The sequence below is a fragment of the Mirounga leonina genome, unplaced genomic scaffold (genome assembly GCF_011800145.1).
Source record: "Mirounga leonina isolate KUSES-001 unplaced genomic scaffold, KU_Mleo_1.0 Mir_154, whole genome shotgun sequence".
Taxonomy (NCBI): Eukaryota; Metazoa; Chordata; class Mammalia; order Carnivora; family Phocidae; genus Mirounga; species Mirounga leonina.
In genome coordinates this window covers 46,167,756-46,190,823 of record NW_023270389.1, presented here as the reverse complement: position 1 = coordinate 46,190,823, position 23,068 = coordinate 46,167,756, and the positions used below count along the sequence as shown (strand labels likewise).

The following is a 23,068-nucleotide window of genomic DNA, read 5'->3' as shown; positions in this document are numbered from 1 at the left end:
AGAGAGAGAGAGGGCACACGAGAGGGGGGAGGGTCAGAGGGAGAAGCAGACTTCCCACCAAGCAGGGAGCCTGATGCAGGACTCGATCCCGGGACTCCAGGATCATGACCTGAGCCGAAGGCAGTCGCTTAACCGACTGAGCCACCCAGGCGCCCGGTACCTAAGATTCTTAAGGATGCAGTCCTTCAGCATCCTGACATTTAGCTCAAAGTAGAGGGAGAGGCCGGTCTCAAGATTTGTGGGTGTGCCTTTTATTGAATGGAGGAGATTATAATTTGATTCATAGAAAATATGCAGTATTTTTATTTATTTACTTATTTATTTACTTATTTATTTATTTATTTAAGATTTTATTTATCTGACAGAAACAGCGAGAGAGGGAACACAAGAAGGGGGAGTGAGAGAGGGAGAAGCAGGCTTCCCAACGAGCAGAGAGCCTGATGCGGGGATCGATCCCAGGACCCTGGGATCATGACCTGAACCGAAGGCAGATGCTTAACAACTGAGCCACCCAAATTTTGGTGCCCCCAAAATATGCAATATTTTTAAAGGAATTACATAAGTTTGGTCTAAAAGGAAGAGACAGTTCAAAATAAAAAAAGGCTTCTGGACCTTCAACCTTCGAAAATCAGGAAGCAAGTTGAGAAAACTGTTCAACTTCAAACAAGCCATTCTCATGGAAAAGGACAACTCAGAGTTGATTCAAAATTTCATGGGGAAGGTGCAAGGGCTGAGAATTAGGCCCTAATTATCATAAACTCCCTGCTCCTAGAATCATGATGAATGAGAGACGTGCCCAGTTGGAGTTCTGAATTGCTGTGGACCATTTCCTGCTTTGCACCTCCCGTTTTCCCTGTTCAAACAAGAAATCTATTGCCTGTCTTGCCATTGTATGCTAGATGAGTAAGGGGAAGAAAACTTGTTTCTTTAGTTCACACATATTCATATTTAGAACTGCAGTAAATGTGGCTCATATATACCTGAAACTGATTTAAATGATGAGATTATGGGCCTTGAACCTGAATCTGATGACATATTTAGATGCAACTTTAAAGTGTCTCTTGAGGTGGTGAATGCATTTTCCACATGTCAAAAGCATAAATTGCTATTTGCAGAGGGTATAATGATAATCTCCAAAGATAGTTGCCATCAAACCCTTTCCTTCTCATATATGCATACCTATTGAGAGGTAAAGGCTTTTTTCCCCTTCATCTTTAATCTAGGCTGGTCCTATAGATTACTTTGACCAATACAATGTAGGGATGTTCTGAGATTTCTAAGCCAGGGCCTCAAGAGGACTCAAAGCTCCTACTTCTCTCTTCTTGGAATGCTCACACTTGGGATGTTACTTCTTGAATCCCCATTATCATGACAGGAAGAAGCCCAGCCACCCTGATGGAAGAACCCCAAGCCATATGGAGAGGCCACATAGAGGAGAACTGAGGTGTGATAGCCAGTTCCCAGCTGACAGCCAGCATCCACTGCCAACCATGTGAATGAGCTATTTTGGAGGTTTCAAACCCACTCAAGCTCTTAGAAAATTATAGCTCTAGCCAACACCATGTGGAGAACAAGACAACTGATTCCTGTCAATTCAGAATTGTGGGGGGGAAAATTAAATGGTTGCCTTTTTTTTTTTTTTTAAAGATTTTACTTATTTATTTTGAGACAGAGAGCACGTGAGAGACAGAAAGCACGAGTAGAGGGAAGGGGAGAAGCAGACTCCCAGCTGAGCAGGGAGCCCAGTGTGGGACTTGATCCCAGTACCCTGGGATCATGACCTGAGCTGAAGGCAGACACTTAACTGACTAAGCCACCCAGGCACCTTAAATGTTTGTCGTTTTAAGTCAATTAAGTTTGGGGTGGTTTGTTAGTAGCAGACAACCAAAATAATACATATGTTGATACCATTAAGTAAATAAAATGAAGATCAAGTAACCCATTTCAACTCAAGAACTAAAACATTACTAATAATGTTTCCTCTATTCATTTGTTCCTTCTTGCCTTCCTGCTCTGCCATCAGTCCCACCAGAAATGGTAATATCATTCTGAATTTGGGTATCACTCCTTCACATTAAAAAAGTTTTATCATAAATTTGTTCCTGTGTAATACAGATTTCCTTGTTTTTAAACTTTATAAAAGTTATCAAACTGCATGTGAGCTTCTGAAACTTGCTTTCTTAGGTCATTCTCCCTATTAAATAAAAGTACAAAACCTGCAATTTGTCATTCTCTTGTCAATGAATATTTGGGTGGTTACAAACAGGGCTGCTTTGAACATTCTCATAGATGTGCTCTTGGGCACCTATAGAAAAATTTCTCTAAGGTATGTATATGTAGAAGCAGAATGGTCAGGTATTAATGTAAATGGTTAACTTCACAAGATAATGCCAAATTGCTTTCTATGGCAAACTGTGTATCGGTTTACAACCCCACCTGTAAATGTCTTCTTGATGCACATCTTCTTCATTGATATTGTCATATTTCTTAATTTTTCAATCTATTGGATGTAAAATGATATTCACTGTGGTCTTAGTTGATCATTTATGAGATTAAACATCTTTTTGTATGCTCAGTTACATCCTCTTAAAATACCTGATTTATCTTTTGCTCGTTATTTCTACAATGATGAATAGAAGTTGTGATAAAATAGGCATCCTTATTGAGTTTGATTTTTTTTTTTAAAGATTTTATTTATTTATTTGACAGAGAGAGACACAGCGAGAGAGGGAACACAAGCGGGGGGAGTGGGAGAGGGAGAAGCAGGCTTCCCGTGGAGCAGGGAGCCCGATGTGGGGCTCGATCCCAGGACTCTGGGATCATGACCTGAGCCGAAGGCAGACGTTTAACGACTGAGCCACCCAGGCGCCCCGAGTTTGATTTTTAATGTATATATACAACTTAGTCATGCTGCGTTATCCTTTTTTATATAATGTTGAATTTAGCTTATCAATAGTGTTTTTGGTTTTCACATCTGTTAATATGTGTGATGAGTCTTTAACTTACTAATGTGTCTGATTCTAGTATCAGAAGTTATACTGGCTTCATTAGAGCTGACATGACCTAATCCTTGGGAGAGTTTATATGAAATGTTGAAACAGTATGGTCCTTGAAAGAGAAACATCTGTAGATGTGGACTAGATGTTCTGTCAAAAAAAATTACCTCCTATTCAACACTATTGAGTAAGTCTATGTAGCTTGTCTATTTCTTCTCTGGACTATTTAAGGAAATTGCATTTTTCTATACCTTGATCTATTTTGTCTAAGTTTTCAAATATATTAAGATGCTCATTATTTTCATCTCTGCTGTATCTATGGGTTAGGACTCCTTTTCAATCTTTATTTCATCGACTTGTGCCCTGTTTTCTTAATTATGCCAATTTTATTGTTGTCATGAAAACCACTTTGACATTGTGACTTTTTGTTTTCTAATTAATTGATTTCTTCCCTCGCCTGTATCTCCTTGCTTCAACATTAAGTTTATTCTGTTGCTCTTAAGTTATATACTTAGGCTTTTTAATTTATGCATTTAATTTCCTTTAGTAATGTTTCTGCTGCATCACCCAATTTTTCCAAATGTGATACTTGTAATTAGGTTCTAACTATTTGTTTTCTTCTTTCATCTACGAAAGTTTTAAAACTTGTAAATGTATGATTTTAAAAATTTTAACCTTTCTTACTGAACTCTTATTTCTGATTATACATTTAATACTGATTTTTAAAACTTTATTGTGACTTATTTCATACCTAGTACATGGTCAATTTTTGCTAATATAAAATGCTTAAGAATATTCTCTAATTGCTGATTATTTTAAATTTGTCCATTGAAATCAATATTGTTAATTGCATTATCCAAATCTGTGTTTTCATTCATTGTTTGTCTTGGTTTATTTATCAATAACTGAGAGCTGTTGAAATCTCTATGTTGTTTTTTGGTTTAGTCTTATACATTTTGAGGCCATTTTATAAAGTATGTACATATTTAAAATTGTTATATATTTCTAATGAATTGATCCTTTTATCATTATTAGTGGCCTTCTCCATCTTTAATACTACCATAAAACTAATTTTGATTTAGTATCACTAAAGCTACACAAATTTTGTTATTTCCCTCTGTGTTTTCATCTTTTAAAAAATCCAGCCTATATATAGCTGGATTTTAAAAAACCTAATCAATCTGTTGTTGAACTGGGTTTAGTTTATTCATGTTTATTTTAATTAGTATTACTTGACTTGTTATTATTATCTTACTAACTTTGTTCCTCCCCCACCCCTAATTTCTTCCTTTTGGGCTAAGTTACTGTCTTCCTGTTTCATTATTTTAAACTTCTTTTCCTTTGCAATGATTCATTCTATATCTATTATCTTAGCAGTATCTTAAGCCACTTTCTGAATAATGAAAGCACCTCAGAACACTTTAATTCTAATCACCCTCCTCCCATCTTAAATGCTATTATCCAGTTTTTTAATTATATCCTATTTTAGAAGTCCACATTCATGTTGCACAGAATGTTTAGTTTTACAATTGTTTACAATTGTACTTCTTATAAACACTTCTTCAATTACGACTGTTTTATACTAGCAACACTTTTGATTTACATGTTTATCATTATATTTGTTCACCAGATCTTCGATTTCAGATCATCCTTGTGGAAACATTTTCCTTCTGAAGATCAACCTTTTGCAGTTTCTTTATTGAAGTTCCGTTGATGGTAAAAATCTGTTTTTCATCTGAACATTTCAGTTTTGCTTGGCACAAAGTCTAAGTTGATAATAGTTTTTCTCAGAATTTTGAAGGCATTATTCCACCATCTTTTGGGTACATTGTTGCTATTGAGAAGCCTACTAAGTATGTTAGTATGTATGTTGCCTTCACTGATGATCTTTTTGTTCTTTTGAATGCTTTTAAAATCTTGTGTTTGGTATCTTGTAGTTACACTACTTTGGGTTTAGGCATGGATTTGATCCATGTATGCTTGGGATATATTGTGCTTCCTCAAATTATGAATTCATGTTTTTCCAAAAAAAAAAAAAAAAGAAAATAGTTATCTTCAAATATTGTACTCCTCCATCCTCTCTATTCTTCCCTCCTAATACTTCTAGTCTTTGTAACCATCTTCCCTTCATATCGCTATTCTTCTCTTTAATATTTGTATTTTCTAACTCCTTGTTTCTTTTCGCTGTGCACTGGGTAATTCCTTTAGATCTCACTTCCAGTTTATTGTCTCTTCAGTTGAGTCTAATATGATATTCATCATGTCTGAGGGTTTTTTTTTTAATTTCAAGTAACATATTTTTCATTTTTAGCATTGTTTTCTTTTTTAGATCTACCTGCGGTTCCATCTTTAATAGATGTCAGTGATAAGACCATGGAGAATTGAATCCAAAGTTTATTATTCCTATAGGATTTTCTCATGCTAGCTAGTTTCAATTTGCACCTGGTAATCTCTAGTCATATTTTTTTATCTTAATCTATGGAAATCTTGAGCCTGTATCTTGCTTCTGCCAGGAGTTACAGGATACCACAAACTAAGTAGCCACTTCAACTGTCCTGGCTAGGACAACATCTCAGATTCAGATTCATCTTGTTTCTAGTCCAAGGCAAACTGCATATGGCTATGTTGCAGTTGGTATTTGCTATCTGTGTAACCACTGCCCACTTGCATGCTTAATACAGTATTCGCAATTCCCAACTCAAAATGTGTTCATCTGTGGGCAAGTAAAAATAGAGGTATGATTCACAGAAACTTCCCCTACTTTCTTTGAGCTGATTAATGCATTCAAAAATAGATTTTATTCAGGATTTAGTTGTTTAGCAGTACCTTGTCTAATGTACTGTTAGAAGTAAAAGTCTTACCTAATATATTAAAGCAGGTATGATATACTAACCTGAGAAAGCACATGATTTATGCAATCCTTAATAATTCAAACCTTTCTGGAAAGGTTTCCTACCCCTTGACCAGAACTTGGTCAGTATTTTGGGAACTGAGTATACATTGGAACCGTCCTAGTCTCAGGAAACAAACTGAGGGTTGCTGGAGTGGTGGGGGGTGGGAGGAATGGGGTGGCTGGGTGATAGACACTGGGGAGGGTATGTGCTATGGTGAGCGCTGTGAATTGTGTAAGACTGATGAGTCACAGACCTGTACCTCTGAAACAAATAATACATTATATGTTAAAAAAAAAAAAGATAGTAGGAAGGGAAAAATGAAGGGGGGGAAGTCGTATGGGGAGATGAACCATGAGAGACTATGGACTCTGAGAAACAAACTGAGGGTTCTAGAGGGGAGGGGGGTGGGGGATGGGTTAGCCTGGTGATGGGTATTAAAGAGGGCACATATTGAATGGAGCACTGGGTATACGCAAACAATGAATCATAGAACATTACATCAAAAACTAATGATGTAATATATTGTGATTAACATAAAATAATAAAATAAAAAAATGCAGAGCATTTTTCCTCTAATGTTTTAAAAGAGACATTTCTTTTTACATGCTATTAATTGCTGTGGTACAACTATTAATTGCAGGGGTTTTTTTTCTATCAATAGAATAAAACTTCTTATTGTGCCATCAAAAAAAAAAAAAAAGGTCCTAGAGTATGAACTTACCCAACAGATTGTTGCCCCACTTTGTAGAAATTTCTCCAGTTATTCTATTACTAAGAAATTCAGTCAACTCTGACTATTCAAATTTTCAATATCGTGATCAATATGTGATACAGATCAAAAGGACTAAAATCTATGAAAATAAACCATCACTTTGAACATTTTTAAAAATAGATAATAAGGATTTGTTACATGCAACTTCCATCTACATATACAACTTTATTTTTGGAAGCCTGAGCCATCTATAACATAAGCAGGGCTAAACAAGGCAGCTGGTGATTTCATTTTAGTCAGAAACATAATAGGCATAGTGGCAGCAGAGGTGGCTGCTCTGGTCTTAAATGCAGATGGACTGTTTGCGTCTTTTATTCATAATGGTTGCTCAGTGTTCTCTGGAAGATCAGGAAGCTGTGTCTCACCCTAATCACTGAAGTAATGAAAGGAGATACCCGCAGCAAGGACTGCAACCGCAAATGCTGCAATCACACCTACAAGTAAAACAAACACAAAACAAATGGAAATGGAATGAGTGAAAGAAAGGCTTAACTGGTCCTAGGCTCTGAAATGTAGGCAACGATGGGCCTAAACAACAAGATGCACCTGCACAAACATATATGCTTATACACACATGTATATGTATTAAAAGCCAGCCAAGTCTTAGGAGGAAAACACAGCAATACGTTGAATAGATGGCAAAGGCTGGACTGGTAATCATGTACTTCCCCACTTAGCAAAACCTTCAAAAAAGAAAAAAAAAAGTATCTCTCTTACACACATGTGCACTCACACACATTTGAGAGAAAAACTCACATATACTTTAAAAAAGTTTCTATAAATATGCACACTGACATTCCAGCCATTTTATGGTACCTAGCTTAAACCAAAAGACAGCTCCAATGGGCAGTGGGTCTCAAACATGACAAGGCAAAGTCATCTGTGTAACTATTCAAACTAAAAAACTCAAGATTCTACCATTGTAAAATCTAAGAATTAGTAAGTTTGTGTTGGCAACTTTTAGTTTTACTTATTTTTTCCTGGTAACTGTAAGTTAACCAAAACAAAACCGACCAGAGCAGTCCAGACAGACATACACATACACACACACTTCGGTACAAAGAATTTAGGTAATTATCTAATGAGTAAGTGCCAAGAAAAATCTTCTGGCTTCTAACAGTCAAAAGTCTTAATGCTTATAAAGCATTTTTCAAATTGGCATTCCCTTAACAACAGTCTACATGTTCTTTAATCAATATGTCTGAACAATGTTGAAGTGATTGCCACGCTTCTTGGAGCCTTTAAAATTCTGAAGTTCGGGGCGCCTGGGTGGCTCAGTCATTAAGCGTCTGCCTTCGGCTCAGGTCATGATTCCAGGGTCCTGGGATCGAGCCCCGCATCGGGCTCCCTGCTCTGCAGGAAGCCTGCTTCTCCCTCTCCCACTCCCCCTGCTTGTGTTCCCTCTCTCGCTGTGTCTCTCTCTGTCAAATAAATAAATAAATAAAATTTAAAAAAATAAATAAATAAAAAAAATAAAATTAAATTCTGAAGTTCATTACAAATTTCCAGACTTGAATTTGACTTTTTTCATAGAACACGTATCAAAATCTCCTACAATAGCAGTTTTTCAAAGAACACCAGTTTGAAAAGCATTGGCCCAACTATAGTAACTGATTCCCGAAACTCAACAAGTTTTTCTTGTAAAAACACAAAAAGTGGGGTGCCTGGGTGGTTAAGTCATTAAGCATCCAACCCTTGATTTCAGCTGAGGTCATAATCTCAGGGTTGTGAGATCGAGCCCCACATCAGGCTCTGCACCGGTGTGGAGCCTGCTTAAGATTCTCTCTCTCTGTCTGCCCCTCTCACCCCCTCTAAAAACAAACAAACACGCCAAAAAAAATTAATAGAAAGTGTCATGTTTGAGAGCAATTGCAATAATGCAGTATTTATAAATCTTTCCATCTCTTCCATCTCCAGGGACTAGCACTTTCCATAATAATAAATACAGGCTTAATCTAGCACCTCTAAGAAAGCAAAATGTAATGGAAACAATTTTAAAATAATGAGAAAACTCAAATCCAAAATACCATCTTTTCAATGTTATAAAAGAAATTATATACCTATGTTTTGCTGAATTTTCAATATTACTGTAGCTTTAATTGGTTGCTTTGGTTGTTCATCATCTGTGTTGTCCAATGAAGCTTCAGTAGTCATAGAGTAACTCATACAAGCTGCAAGAGGATAATAACAATCAATCCTAAATAAAATGGGAATAATTCCCATTTTAAAATGAGTTTTAAAGAAGAACATTATAAGGAACATATTATCAAAAAAAAATTCAGTCTTCTATATTTCCAGTTTCTAGTTTTCTCAAGGATTATAACACCTTAGTTCTAGATTACATTAGCCTACCAGCTTCATTTTTCCCCTAACTTCATCTATAGATCAAAAAGTTGAATGAATAGTACAGTTTTATTCATGTTAACACACATACAATTTTGGTTTTTCTATTAGTAAATATCAGTACCAAAAAACTTCTTTTGGTGGGCCACTAAAATCCTTATTTCAGATAACAAATACAAATAAAAATAATGGATGAAGCATGAATTACACTTATTTGCTACGGATTTTTTTTACTTGAGTACTTGTATTTAAAGAGCACAAAAATTAACAAATAATACATTATATGTTAATAAAAAAATAAAGAGCACAAAAATGGTTTTTCATGATATATTACTTATACATTTAATATTGAATTGTTATATGCAAGTCATGCTCTAGTATGTCAAATTTTCTGCACAAGTAATTAATTTACTTCTATAAAAAATATTTCATTGCTCTATTTTCATTTTTAATCTGTCATACAAAATCATACTGATTTGATACAAATCTGAGATAATTTTACTGAAGCAGAGTATTTTTCAAGGATGAGTAACACGTTGTCATAACAATTTATTTATGTTTGTTTTTGGTGGGAGCTTCTGGGATTTTAATTCAAATCTCAGACACTTTGTCATTTTACTACTATCTGAAATTTAAATGCAAATAACATATGATTCGATAGGAAATTAGATCTTAAGCATTCCTTAAAATCAGGTAATTTTAACTTCAGACAAGCTCCAAATTAATCATGTAAGAAAGTAACCTTTTTGAGCAACTGTCAACAAAAGAGAAAACAAGGGCAATAATGAATGCATGCTAAGTTGTAAATGTGTTCAATTTCATTCCAAGCTGTTGATAGTTAGGCAGGACTATTTAGATGCTTAAAATAAAATGTTAAAACTTAAACTCCTTAGTTGTCTTCTTCCAATCCCTGAATACTGAAGTAATGAGGTTTCACTATACTCAGTGATTTAGTCATAAAAATACATGTTCATTATTACTTCTCTTTCCTTTATAATTAAATTATCAATGTTTAACCAAACAACAAAAATTAATTAGTTCTGATATAAAGACAGAATTGGCAAAGATGAGTTTCACCCGATTTTAAAGGTGTGTCTTCAAATTTTTAGCTGATACTGTAGATAAAGTGCATCTGAATTACTAACTTAATATCTAGTAGGAGATGACTAATGCACCTAAGAAATTTTAAAGCCATAGTTATCCCTCATCTTAAGTGAGTCATTTTGACAAACAAATTGTTCTTCATCCCTTAAGTCATTTAAAAGTATGTTATTTTAAGGTATTTACCTGGCAAAATATGTATTTCAAACATAGGAACTACTTGGCAAGTATATTATACAATAAAAATAATTAAATAATAATCAGCAAATAATAACATCAAATACTTAGAAAATAAAGCTGGATTGTTATAACAAGTTTAACACCCTTAAATGTATAGTAATTTTCATTTTTTTTTAAATATCTTATTTATTTGACAGAGAGCGAGACAGCGAGAGAGGGAACACAAGCAGGGGGAGTGGGAGAGGGAGAAGCAGGCTTCCCACTGAGCATGGAGCCCGATGTGAGGCTTAATCCCAGGACCTTGGGATCATGACCTGAGCTGAAGGCAGACGCTTAACGACTGAGCCACCCAGGCGCCCCTCAATTTTTGAACTTTAACATTTGAACTCCACCTTTTATGGTTTATTATATACGAAAACCCTAATTTCAAGTATATAGGAAAATTTATACATACTATAAAATATTACTTTTATACTTTAATGTTAATATTCTTTATTATAATTCAGAAAGTTCATTATTTAAATGTATTATAATAATACTAGTTAATATCACCTTACAGTTATGTATCTCCTTTTGTTTAGAAAGTATTTTCCCTAATGTTTGTACTAAATTCTCTTAACACCAAGAGAATCTGGGATTTGGAGGGGGATTATTTAAAGTTACACAGATGTAAGTGGCATACCTGGACTCAGTTAAAATATTATCTTCATAAAATTATGCATCTAATATTTTTAGTAAATTAATGAAAAATTAATATTAATAATCCATTATTTTTATTATTAATAAAATTTATTTTTGAGTAATTAATGAATGAGTAAGGGAGTGAATGAGTAAGTGAATATAATTCTAAACGAATAGGATGTCATGAAAAATCACTTAATTTTTCCATTAAAATGTTTATGTTTTTACCCTATCCTATAATTTGGGAATATGTTATTTTGCTATTAAAAATATGCTAATTACCAAATCATTTCTTCTAATTCAACAGATATTTGAAAAAGCAAAACTAATATAATTCTAGACAAGTCATATTCTTGGTCACAATACATCTGATGCCAGTGTTCAATTCCTGAAAAGCCTAGTTACTTTTATTACATTCATCCTTCAAAATGAACTCAAATGTCACTTGCTTTCAGAAGCTTTCTCTAACCCCATAAAAGGATAATCCCTGTGCTAAATGTTCTGATAATTCTGTTCATCCTTCTATTATAGAACTAATCACTTTATTTAGAGTAACCCATTTCTCTGTATTTCCCTCTAGACTGTGAACTTCTTCAGAGTCAGAACTGTATATTTGATCTCTAGAACCCTAATGCTTAAAATAGAGTAGTCAATCAATCACTCAGCTAGGATTTATATAAGTTTCAAAAACAGGAAAGAGTCCTTAAAGAATCATATTTAACATAATGAAGCAGTATCTTCAATACATTATATAATATTAGAAAAATATATAATCTAGAGATCATGAGTTTGATACAGCATACATTCAAGTATATACACCTAAACTTTCCACAAATTGCTGTTTTGTTTCCTTTGTGCAATATTAAACTCTTCCTATTCAGTTTATCTATCTCTATAATAGATTACCAGCATAAAAAAATATAGACAGAAAATAATTTTAAAATACAGTGTGAAATATACAACTAAGTACCAATATTAAAAGCTTATAAAAAATCAAAATCCACAAGAAAAGACTAATGAACATTTATATATCATCTAAGATTAAAAAGTGGATTTTTAAATACTTCAATTACTAGCTCATACTAATATTTAACATGGTACAGTGTTAATGATAAAGCTTAACTGAAGGAAAGCTGAAAAACAGGATTAAAATATATTTAGTATACATACAAAGAATTCTAAGAATCATTCAAAACTAGGGAGCTTTTAATATATTTGGGATTATCCACTGAATACTACAGAGCATCAATTTATACAATAGATGTGTGCTTTCAATTAAAGTGAAACATAAAGCAGGAATAGTAAACAATGAAAAAATGGAAACAGTTTACTAAAATCGAAAAAACTAATGTCAAAACTTGGTTACTGTAGATTGTTATCGCTAACCTACAGTCAAAATATTTTCTTCTCATTGAATAATTAACAAAATCACTGGAAACTCTAAAATTTTAATCATTAATGGTAAGTTCTTACTCTTATGACCTTACTACATGTTCTGCATAATTAACAGTGCATACATATTATATCTTCCAAATCAGGCTTTTTAAGGAAAGGAATCTCATCTTTGATTTTTTATCTATCACATTGCCTTGAACAGAGCAAATGCTTAATAAATATCTGATAAATAGACATACTAAATGCTGTAAACTAGAATTAAAATGTCTAGTTCTGCATAATGTCATATGTTTTAAATGTTCTATACCCCTTAAAATGTTCTGAATTATATCACCATAGAGCTATGACTATCATACCCTTTTTAAATGTACATGTTCAGTTGTAGTGCCCTACACAAGCCTTAAAAACCTTGTATCTGGCTAGATGTAAACTTTACAATTTTTCAAGCATAAAATAAGTGAAAAAAAGATGTGCAATAATTTCCAAAAAATGGCCTATTTAGTATATATCAGTCAATTATTAACAAATATTTAAGAATACCTATCATGTTTGAGGCATAGAGCTGAGTACAGAGAGAAACATTCTAGGTACTTACTCTCAAAAATCTGACAGTCCGGGCATCTGAGTGGCTCGGGCAGTTAAGCGTCTGCCTTCAGCTCAGGTAATGGTCACAGGGTCCTGAGATAGAGCCCTGCATTGAGCTCCCTGCTCAGCGGGGAGCCTGCTTCTCCTCCCCACTCCTGCTCTCTCTCGCTATCTCTGTCACTATTTCTGTCTCTTTCTCTCAGATAAATAAATAAAATCTTTAAAAAAATAATCTAAATGAAATCTCTCTCTCCCTAAGCTTTTATATCTGATTTTTAAAGTAAGTTGTAAAAATAATTAGTCAAAAAATAAAAAAATAATAAAGTAAGTTGTGATTGGGTCAAATTTTGCATACAATGCTACCCTTTAATCTTTCATAAATGTAATACACACTATAAGTGTGACAAGTAATTCAAAAAGAATATGAAAACCATCTACTATAATAACATATCCAAGATTCTAGCCAACAAGTGAGAAATTATACTGACAGAAGATGAAATTAAACCAGAATAATGCAACATCATTCACTTAAGTCAAAAAAATTTTTGAATGATGCAATGAAGATGGCCATGCTAAAATAAATATCTAGACCATGGAAAGTAGTAGTTCTATAGTCTGTATTGGTTAGGTCCCATGGAAAGGAATTGTTAGAAAAAGCACAGACTCTAGAACCAAATTGCTTAAGTTTAAATTCTAGCTCCACCATTTACTAGCTGTGTAACCCTGGAAAAATTATTTGACCTTTCTGAGCTTCAATTCTCTCATCTGGAAAATGGGACTAAGAATAGTATCTACATCATAGGGCTATTGTAAGAATTAAATGATTTAGTATTTGTAAGGCTCTTAAAACAGTGCCTATACATAGTAGGTTCTATATAAATAATAGCTAATAATATTATTAGAATATTAGGTTGAATTCAGGGTAATTTATTTAAAGAAAGGCAAACCAAAGTATATTTAAAGAAGTAGTTTTTAATCTTTCTTAGGTCACCAACCCTTTAATAAATCTTTTTCCAGAAAAAAATTATACAATTACTTTTAAGTGGTTTGTGGATCTCCTGAAAGCCAGCTATGACCCCAGAGGTTACGGGTACCACAGGTTAAAAATTCCTAATCTATAAAAAGACAAACAAGGTGGTAAGAAAGAATGAGATCTGGAAACTATAATAAAGAGACCAGTTAAAGGACTGTGCAAATATTTGGCTTCAACATACTTAAGAGCATGATAGTTGACCTCAAATTTAAAAGCATGGCCTCAGTAAAAAAGTACTCATGTTTTACTGCTCCAGATTACTGAATAAGGTGTTAGTTATAGGAAGACAGACAGGTATTTGGAATAAGGAAGAATACAGTCTAAATCCCCATCTCCTAGGAATATAAATTTCAATGTTAAAAGAAAGAGGATGAACTAGGTCAACTCTAGTGATCCCAAGTAAAATTCATTCAGATTATCAACAACAGAATGGGTCAAGAACTATTGTCAGGCAATAGAGACAAAAGTGAACAATCAAAAATCCCTACCCTGATGACTCTAAATCTGGTTGGCAGAGAGAGTGCAGCCACTAATCTGGGAAAACATATTTCAGAAAGCAGCAAACATGTTTACCAGTTTACTTTCAAAGTACCCATCAGTTAGGGAATATACTATAGCTATCCCTTAAAAAATGATAGTTTTCAAAGGATTAAAACACAGATGCTCTTTTAACATCAGATACTGAGCAATTTGAAGTATTTTTTTTCTTTAAAATAAGCTTACTGTTCCACATCATAATTAATACTAACCTGGAGTTGTTGAGAAAAAAAAGAAAAAGAAAACAAAACAACAAACTCACTGGTCTCCAACTAATCTAAGACTTTACTGACAGATTTGATATTCACCAGTGAAATACTTACTTGACTCATCACTGTAACAAGAGTACTCTGAATCAAATACTCTTATTGGTGGGGGCAGGAATTAGTTAAGTCACAGAAAAATAATTAAGAAGTTAGAATTAGAAAAAAGACTTAAAAATTGTTATATTCAAATTTCACAAACATCCACATTCAAAAGCGGCCTAAAGACTTTCTACTATTATATCAGAAATCTGAAGTTCGATAAATAGCTACATACTCAATATTTACTGATATTTGCAAATAATTACTTTTATCACATATTTTTATTTATTTTATTTATTTATTTATTTTTAAAGATTTTATTTATTTATTTGAGACAGAGAGAATGAGATACAGAGAGCATGAAAGGGAGGAGGGTCAGAGGGAGAAGCAGACTCCCTGCCGGGCAGGGAGCCCGATGCGGGACTCGATCCCGGGACTCCAGGACCATGACCTGAGCCGAAGGCAGTCGCTTAACCAACTGAGCCACCCAGGCGCCCTTTTATCACATATTTTTAAATGTTTCAGGAAGCCTGTCATAAACTTACACACTTATTTATAGATATATTTTCATATCTTTCTCTCACTACACAAACAAAAGCAAAGCAAAGCAAAACAAAACAAAAACAGCCTTCTAAATAAATAATATATGTTAAAAAAAAAAAAAGAAGATAGTAGGAAGGGAAGAATGAAGGGGGGGAATCGGAGGGGGAGACGAACCATGAGAGACTATGGACTCTGAGAAACTGAGGGTTCTAGAGGGAGGGGGGTGGGGGGATGGGTTAGCCTGGTGGTGGGTATTGAGGAGGGCACATTCTGCATGGAGCACTGGGTGTTATGCACAAACGATGAATCATGGAACACTACATCAAAAAACAATGATGTGATGTATGGTGATTAACATAAAATAATGAAATAAAATTTTTTAAGAAGTCACGATTAAGAATTAAAAAAAAAAAAATGACTCAAGTGTAGTTATCAAAGCCCACAAAGGTAACAAGCACACCAGAGATCAGTTCCTCACCTTACTTCCATTGTGACTGAACGTTACCCACCTAAACTCAACAGCCAGAGACCCACAAAGGAGATTAATTCAAGAAGTGGAAAAGGGAAGTCAGATCACAAAATGGCGCCTTGAAACAACATCTGTGCTTCAAGTGTTTTGCAAGTTGGCCCTAATATCAATAAAAATAAATTTTGATGGAATCAGTATTTTGTGATAAAAACTGGGACAAGAATAAACTGTGCAATATTAAAAAAAAACAAAAAACAACAAAAAAAAGAATGTAAGGTCAAATGTGAACGTGACATTTAGGAGGAGAAACTGTTACATAATTAGATAGTATGGCAAATCTATGCTCTATAAAAATAATCCTGATCTAATGTTTGGAACTGCCCATTTAACCTTAGTATCCCAATTACGTGAAGGTGTAAGAAAATAAAGCCCACTAGTATCGAAAAGATGTTTAATAAACTGTTTAAAAATGCTTAACCAAACAATTAAGATAGTGAATTTTAAGAAAACTTTTCTTATAATAAAAGAAACACCTAAAAGCTATGTATTTCCACCTATTTAAAGCTGAACTTGTCTTATGAACATCTACTTGCTAGGCTTAGAAAAACCTTAAGTAACTTAAATTTTGGTAGAATTTTCCAGGAAAACACTGACTGCATGTTTCTATCTGTAGAAATTAAACAGACACATTTTTAAATGCCTCAAAAATATCAAACTGAACTAGTGTTAAAGAAATCTAAAGACGTCCTTAAACCAGATGCCTTATAGGTCATCTTAGCGAAAGTCTAATCAGGTTCTTAAGTAACATCATATAATTACCTGTGTTTATTTCCTCTGCAATTTCCAAATCTTCTATTTGAATCATATGATCTAACATCTCTATAAAATGGTCTCTCATTTCTTCAGCTGACTCATCACCAAATTTATAATCACATAACATTACAGTGGATCCCGGAATGGGGACGAAAACTCGGTGAGGGAGGATATGAAACTCTTTTTCAGAATCTAAAAGGAGATAGAACATTATCAATATTTAGATAGGTCTGTCACTAGCATCAGTGATATATTTGTATATGAAATATACACTAATAAAAATAAAACCTAAAAGGCCTTTTCATGTCTTAATTGATTGGACACAAAATTGCTCTTACTGAATTCTGCTTTACCTCAATACTCTGGCCTCTGCAAGGGACTAAATGATACTCCTATGAAATGTAAACTTAACCACTGCCTTCAAATGTGAAGGTATTGTTAGTTATACATTCTTTCTTTCTTTTTTTTTAAGTTATATATTCTTGTATTATCCACTGTCCTATGAAGGAATACCCAAGAGAATTTTGTCCCTGGTCTCAGAAATTGTTGTTTTTCTTGTTTAACCATACAAGCACCGCATTTTATAAATATTTCTCTTCTTCATGCAAGTTTGGAGTCAAATTAGTGGCCTACCTACATCAAATGTATAGGAAAATTGAATAGCATTCATTTTGCACTAATCTTACCACTGACTTCATCTTACCAGGACATCAAGATACATGCTTTGTATACTCATCTTACTACCAACTCCATCCTGCTTTCTTTTTCATTTTCCTCTTGCCTCATTCTTATCGCTAATAATTTTTATCTTGTTAAATTGTAATACCTTTTTGCAAACAGCTTTAAATTATCTTTAGAAAAAATAATCTGGATCTAAATAATAAATGTTTCATTCTTTGAATACTCACAAAGTAAAATACAACATTCCCCCCAATTTCTAACACTGTCACTGTTCTACATGAACACATAATTATTGTTTGGTTCAACACCATCATTCTATTGAACTATTAACAAAGATAGAGATTTTGTGTAAAGAATCACCTCTTTCAGCAATGGTTATGATTAAGCAGCCAATGTACAGATCAAGTAGAAAACTAGGGCTCACTTTAAAAGCAATCTACATTTCCTTATCAAGAAACTAGTGGTAGCTTTAGCTTTACAAACAAAAGATGACAAAGAATGCCTTAAGTGTCACAGAAAATGCTATGACTTAAATTAGTGTTCCTGCAGATTCAGCTTATCTTGTTGTCATATGAGAACTTGGAGAATTTTACTCTTTGACCAGGCTGCCTCCTAGCGGTAAAATTATATTACTGCAATTTTTACTGTAGCATGTATGTTGCCCACACATTGAAATTAGGGATGTACTATTTTATTTTGGGCTACAGTTTCTTTTTCCTTCTTTCTTTTAAAGATTTTATTTATTTATTTGAGACAGAGAATGAGGGACAGAGAGCATGAGAGGGAGGAGGGTCAGAGGGAGAAGCAGACTCCCCGCCGAGCAAGGAGCCCGATGCGGGACTCAATCCCGGGACTCCAGGATCATGACCTGAGCCGAAGGCAGTCGCTTAACCAACTGAGCCACCCAGGCGCCGCCCCAGGGCTATAGTTTCTTAAAACAGGTTAAGTTCAAAACTTTCAAAGATGGCTACAATATATATGTGTAATTGGCATGAAAAATTTTAAAACTAATTCAAGCTGCATTAATTCTAGTTTTCCTGAAAAAGAAATAAATTTCTTTGGTATAAAATCAAACGTGAAAGCAGTAGTTGCGATCATTTTAAATTACTCATTTAAAAAAAGAACTTATAATTTTCAAATTAAAAAGTTAAATTAGGGGCACCTGGGTGGCTCAGTCGGTTAAGCGGCTGCCTTCGGTTCAGGTCATGATCCCAAGGTTCTGGGATCGAGCCCCATATCGGGCTCCTTGCTCAGAGGAGAGCCTGCTTCTCCCTCTCCCTCTGTCTGCTGCTCTGCCTACTTGTGCTATCTCTGTTAAATAAATAAATAAAAATCTTTTAAAAAAAAAAGTTAAATTAGCCATTTAGTATCTAAATAAAACCAAGTTTTTTTCTGGTTGGTCTGAGGTTAAAAAAGGGAGGATCTTTTAAAAAAACACTTCTCACAAAGTATTCTAAGAATCCTTTAGGAATATTCCCACAGCAGAGCATCTAGTTAAACATTATTTGAAGTAAGTTCAAAACAGAAAAAAATTCAAGGCAATATAAGAATTGGTTTTTTACTGGTTAAGAACAGAATCCTAACTCATACTGGAGTATTATAGAAACTTGTGTACAATAGTTGAGATCTGAGTTGATTCTTGAAGGATAAGTAGACATTTGTATGAAGCAAAGAGAAGTGCCATCTAAAGAGCAAAACCACGACCAAAGGCAAAGAGGAATACAAATATGTTCTCAGAGGACAAGTGATATGGATGGATATGAATATAGGAATGGAAGAAGGTAAGAGTCTTCAATTTTCACAATGAGTAGGTCACCTGCTGAGAGTAAGTTGGGCAAGACTGAATGTAGGCTGAGAGAAGCTCCGGAATTCTTAAGGGGAATCTGAGAAGGGGAAGACCATAGTAAGTTAAAGGAATGATTGGACTTATATTTTTTATTGTCATTCAACTACATCCAGTTCTTTCATCTGGATAGCCAGAATTCAGAGACTATGTTTATTTTAAAGATTAGGAATGTAAAGTTAATATGCCCTTTGCAGACTTCCTTAAGCATGCAAAAAAACCCTCTAGTTCAGGTTAATTTCATGGCATACATTCTACATTTTACCAAATTACAAATACATAAAATCTTACCAGTATAGAAGAAAGATAAGCTAAGTAAAATGAAGACTAAATCTAAAATCTAACAATTTGGTGTATATATGTTCAACTTCAAATTTTACTTTTGTTTGTATTATTACACTTGCAATTTATTCTTTTATTGTGGTATCTTAAGATCAACTAAGATGTTGCTGAAATAATTCTGTTACTAAAGTTTAAAAATATATATATTTATACTTGCTTTCTTTTCAAAATACAATGATACACTTCCCAAAAATTAAAGTTAGGAAATTTTAAAGACAATTATCAAGTAATTCTCTTTATCATCTCCAATATAATAGTAACTACCACTTACTGAACATATAGTTTACCTATTTGTATTAGGGGCTTTACAAACATCATCTTTTTTAATCTCACAACCTCAAAGATTATCTACTATAATCCCTGTTTTCTAGATAAGAAAATGGATGCTTGGATAGACTAAATCATTGGTCCAAAGTGACTCAGCTAATGGTAGAGTAGACACAGAACCCAACCAAATATGTTAGTCACTGCTTTTTTTCCAACAAACTACAGTGACCATTCTCTTCACACAGGCCTCAAAGGCCACTCAACTACCAGTGAAAACTTTTATTTTAAAAAAATTTAGGAAGAGGTAACATTAGAAAACGTTAACTTCTAATACATCAAATTTAATGTATAAATATCACAACTGCTGTGGGAAGTAATTGTACTGCTTGAACATCAGCAAAAATTTAAAAATACTAGCTCACTCAATATAAAGCAATACCAAGACAGTCATATAATACCAGTTTACAAAGCACTGTTAAATGGAATAGAGTATTGAACCAATGTGTATAATAGGGTAGATTTGGGCACTAATGGTGAATGCATCCCCCTGTCCCTGAAAATCCTAAAATTCACAGTTCAGTTGTAGCACGTACTGTTGCTCAAAAAGTGAAGTAATGTTTAGCACCACGAGAGTTATCACATACACAAAGTAGTAAAAACAAGGCCACCCTAACACGAGACTGATAGGCTGACCGGGTGACTGACTGATCAGGTTTTACATACTTTCCAAAACAAAAATCTCAATCCAATTGTTGCATGTAAGATTCAAATTCATGTCTCAGAAAAACTATACATCAGTAAATGGAGCTTCAGGGTTATTTGTGAGTATAGGAAGGACAAATGTTAAATCTGGCAATTCCGCTAATCTATCATATTAGGAATATAAAAATTATGACTAGTCCACCAAACCTAATATACTACCTATCAATAGTACTACAAGAAGTGTATTACATAGCTACATAGAGTTTTTCCTATTAACATAAAAATATTCCCTTAACTAGCTAATGTATATGTTTCAATTATGTACATACTCAACTGTGAATTGCAAGTGCAATCGCACCTGAATGGTAGGAAGGTAGAGAAAAATGTGTAACTTCAAAAAGCATACTCAGTATTATAATTTTCTTTTGGAGTAAAAATATTATTATTAATACAAATTATGGAAATGGTATAGTTTATAATTTTCAAAACGGAGTAATATAAAAGGTTAAGACACCATGACCCAGGCTTTTTAAAATCTGATAAAGTGTTAGAGTAATAATGAGTATATAAATTGGTATTCAAAAAAATTTGGTATTAACAGATCAATTGCATATATACCATAAATTAATACCTATTAAAATTTTATTATATAATACTTAACACTAATAAATATTTTTATTTTGAATAATATTTTTTTAAAATCTCAGATTTAATTAAAAAACATTAGCTTTAAAATGTTAACAAAAGGGCACCTGGGTGGCTCAGTTTGTTAAGTGGCTGCCTTCAGCTCAGGTCATGATCTCAAGGTCCTGAGATCAAGCCCCATGTCAGGCTCCATGCTCAGTGGGGAGCCTGCTTTTCTCCCTCTGCTGCTTCCCCGCTTGTGCTCTCTCTCTCTCAAATAAATAAAATCTTAAAAATAAAATAAAATTAAATTAAAAAGTTAATAGTTTACCCATTCTGGCAGAAATTCATGCAGAATTTTTTTTAAAAATCCTCCCTGAGACTGTTAAAAGTTGACAGATTTGTTATTATAAGGTGTTCTAAACATCTTTTTTTTGGGTGGCAACTGAAAAACTGTCATTCACTAAGAAAAGTAAAAGATGCCATATTGTTATAAAAGATAGATCTGGGTAGTTACAAAAGATGATGTATCTATTACATTTTGACATCCTATTACTGTATCAATTGAACACACACAAAAAATGTTCGTAATTTTATACTCATAACTTTTTTTTCTGGAATTTCATTCAAAAGAAGATCCTCAAATAGCATTTCACAACGATCTGCAACTGTATTCAATATATCTCTCTTCATTGCCTATGAAAAAACAAAACAAATTACAATAAGAAATAAAACCCATTACTTTAGATTTGTACTATTTTATTACCACCCTCCCCCAACATAATTGACTTTCCTATATAATCATGTCCACTAAAATAACTGGTACATCATTCCATTTTTTAATGTCCATTTATTTAACATGCTTATTAACACATTAACAGTTTAATAGCAAATTTGCTTAACCTTCATTTAAATAATTAAAACCAAATAAATGAATGAAATTTTCCATCTAAAGAAATAATGCTAGTGTTCCAAATTAGGAAATGTATAACTATGACAAAAGTGCCAGTCATCATTTTTTAAATTTCTGGATAGAAATTTTACAGATTACAGAATATTACCTAATAATACTTCCAATGAATACTTTTCTTGTTATTTAAAAAGTTTAATTTCCCTCCAAAGAAATGATTTCAAATGCACTAATATATCACAACTGTGGAGCACTGAATAAATTTGTATAATCATCAGTTTAAAAAAGGCATTTTAAAACAGACATCCTACATATGAAAATCTTGGGACCAATTACATGGTATATTTGGACTAGCCAACAGATTGGGACTTGATTATCAGTTAAAATCAAATTCATAATTATGAAATCTGAGATTGAGAAAAATTTTAGGATTTTTGGATAGTTACATCAACATGCTTCTGTTTTTCATATACCAGTTATTCCTTTTGTACCTGCACAGCATCTTTAACCTTGGGTTTATTGCTGTGAATATAGGCTCTGCATTTCACAGCACCCTTAAGGTTTACAGAGCCACTGCAGATCTGGACTGTGGCTGTGGATCTGCGGTCCGAATTCAGAAGCTGAAAGACAAAATCTCTTTAAGTTCTAATAGCCAGCAATTAACTATATGAAACACTTAAAAATTATATAAGCCATTTCATGAAGCAAGATAGAATTTTTGACTGAACCAAGTGTTTGAAAATATTTCCCATAAATTATTAAAAGGCCTTCATATTCCTCCTTACTAAGTTATATATTATTTTCTGAGTATTTTAAATGTACTCTGATGTTAAACACAACTACATCTAAATTTTTTCTTACTAACATGACCATCTAAAATACCATTCTTTATTTAACATATTCACTAAAAATATATTATTTGCAGATTACTCGGTTAAATACTGTTAAGATAAAAGATGTGTAAAGAAGACATATATATATATTTAGTACATCATCTGTGTAGTAGGATATATAAGGTATGCAATATAAGATTTGCACAAAAATAACTGGAA

At 33.4% G+C, this 23,068-nt stretch overlaps 1 protein-coding gene across 4 annotated transcripts in view; it reads right to left on the bottom strand.

Moving 5' to 3' along the window:
- Positions 1 to 6,681: 6,681 nt before the first annotated feature.
- The window catches only part of ODR4 (odr-4 GPCR localization factor homolog), a 33,155-nt gene continuing 16,768 nt past the window's right edge, over positions 6,682 to 23,068 (bottom strand). For 2 of the 4 annotated variants that reach the window (XM_035010685.1, XM_035010686.1), the window contains 5 exons: positions 22,508 to 22,636; positions 21,712 to 21,802; positions 16,654 to 16,839; positions 8,723 to 8,833; positions 6,808 to 7,096 (listed from right to left, as the gene is read on the bottom strand). In XM_035010685.1, the coding sequence (XP_034866576.1) occupies positions 7,029 to 7,096; positions 8,723 to 8,833; positions 16,654 to 16,839; positions 21,712 to 21,802; positions 22,508 to 22,636 (585 nt within the window). In that variant the 3' untranslated portion in view covers positions 6,808 to 7,028. Of the gene's footprint in view, positions 7,097 to 8,722; positions 8,834 to 15,874; positions 15,995 to 16,653; positions 16,840 to 21,711; positions 21,803 to 22,507; positions 22,637 to 23,068 lie in introns of those variants that run through there. The other 2 variants (XM_035010684.1, XR_004680279.1) reach the window with 2 other exon arrangements.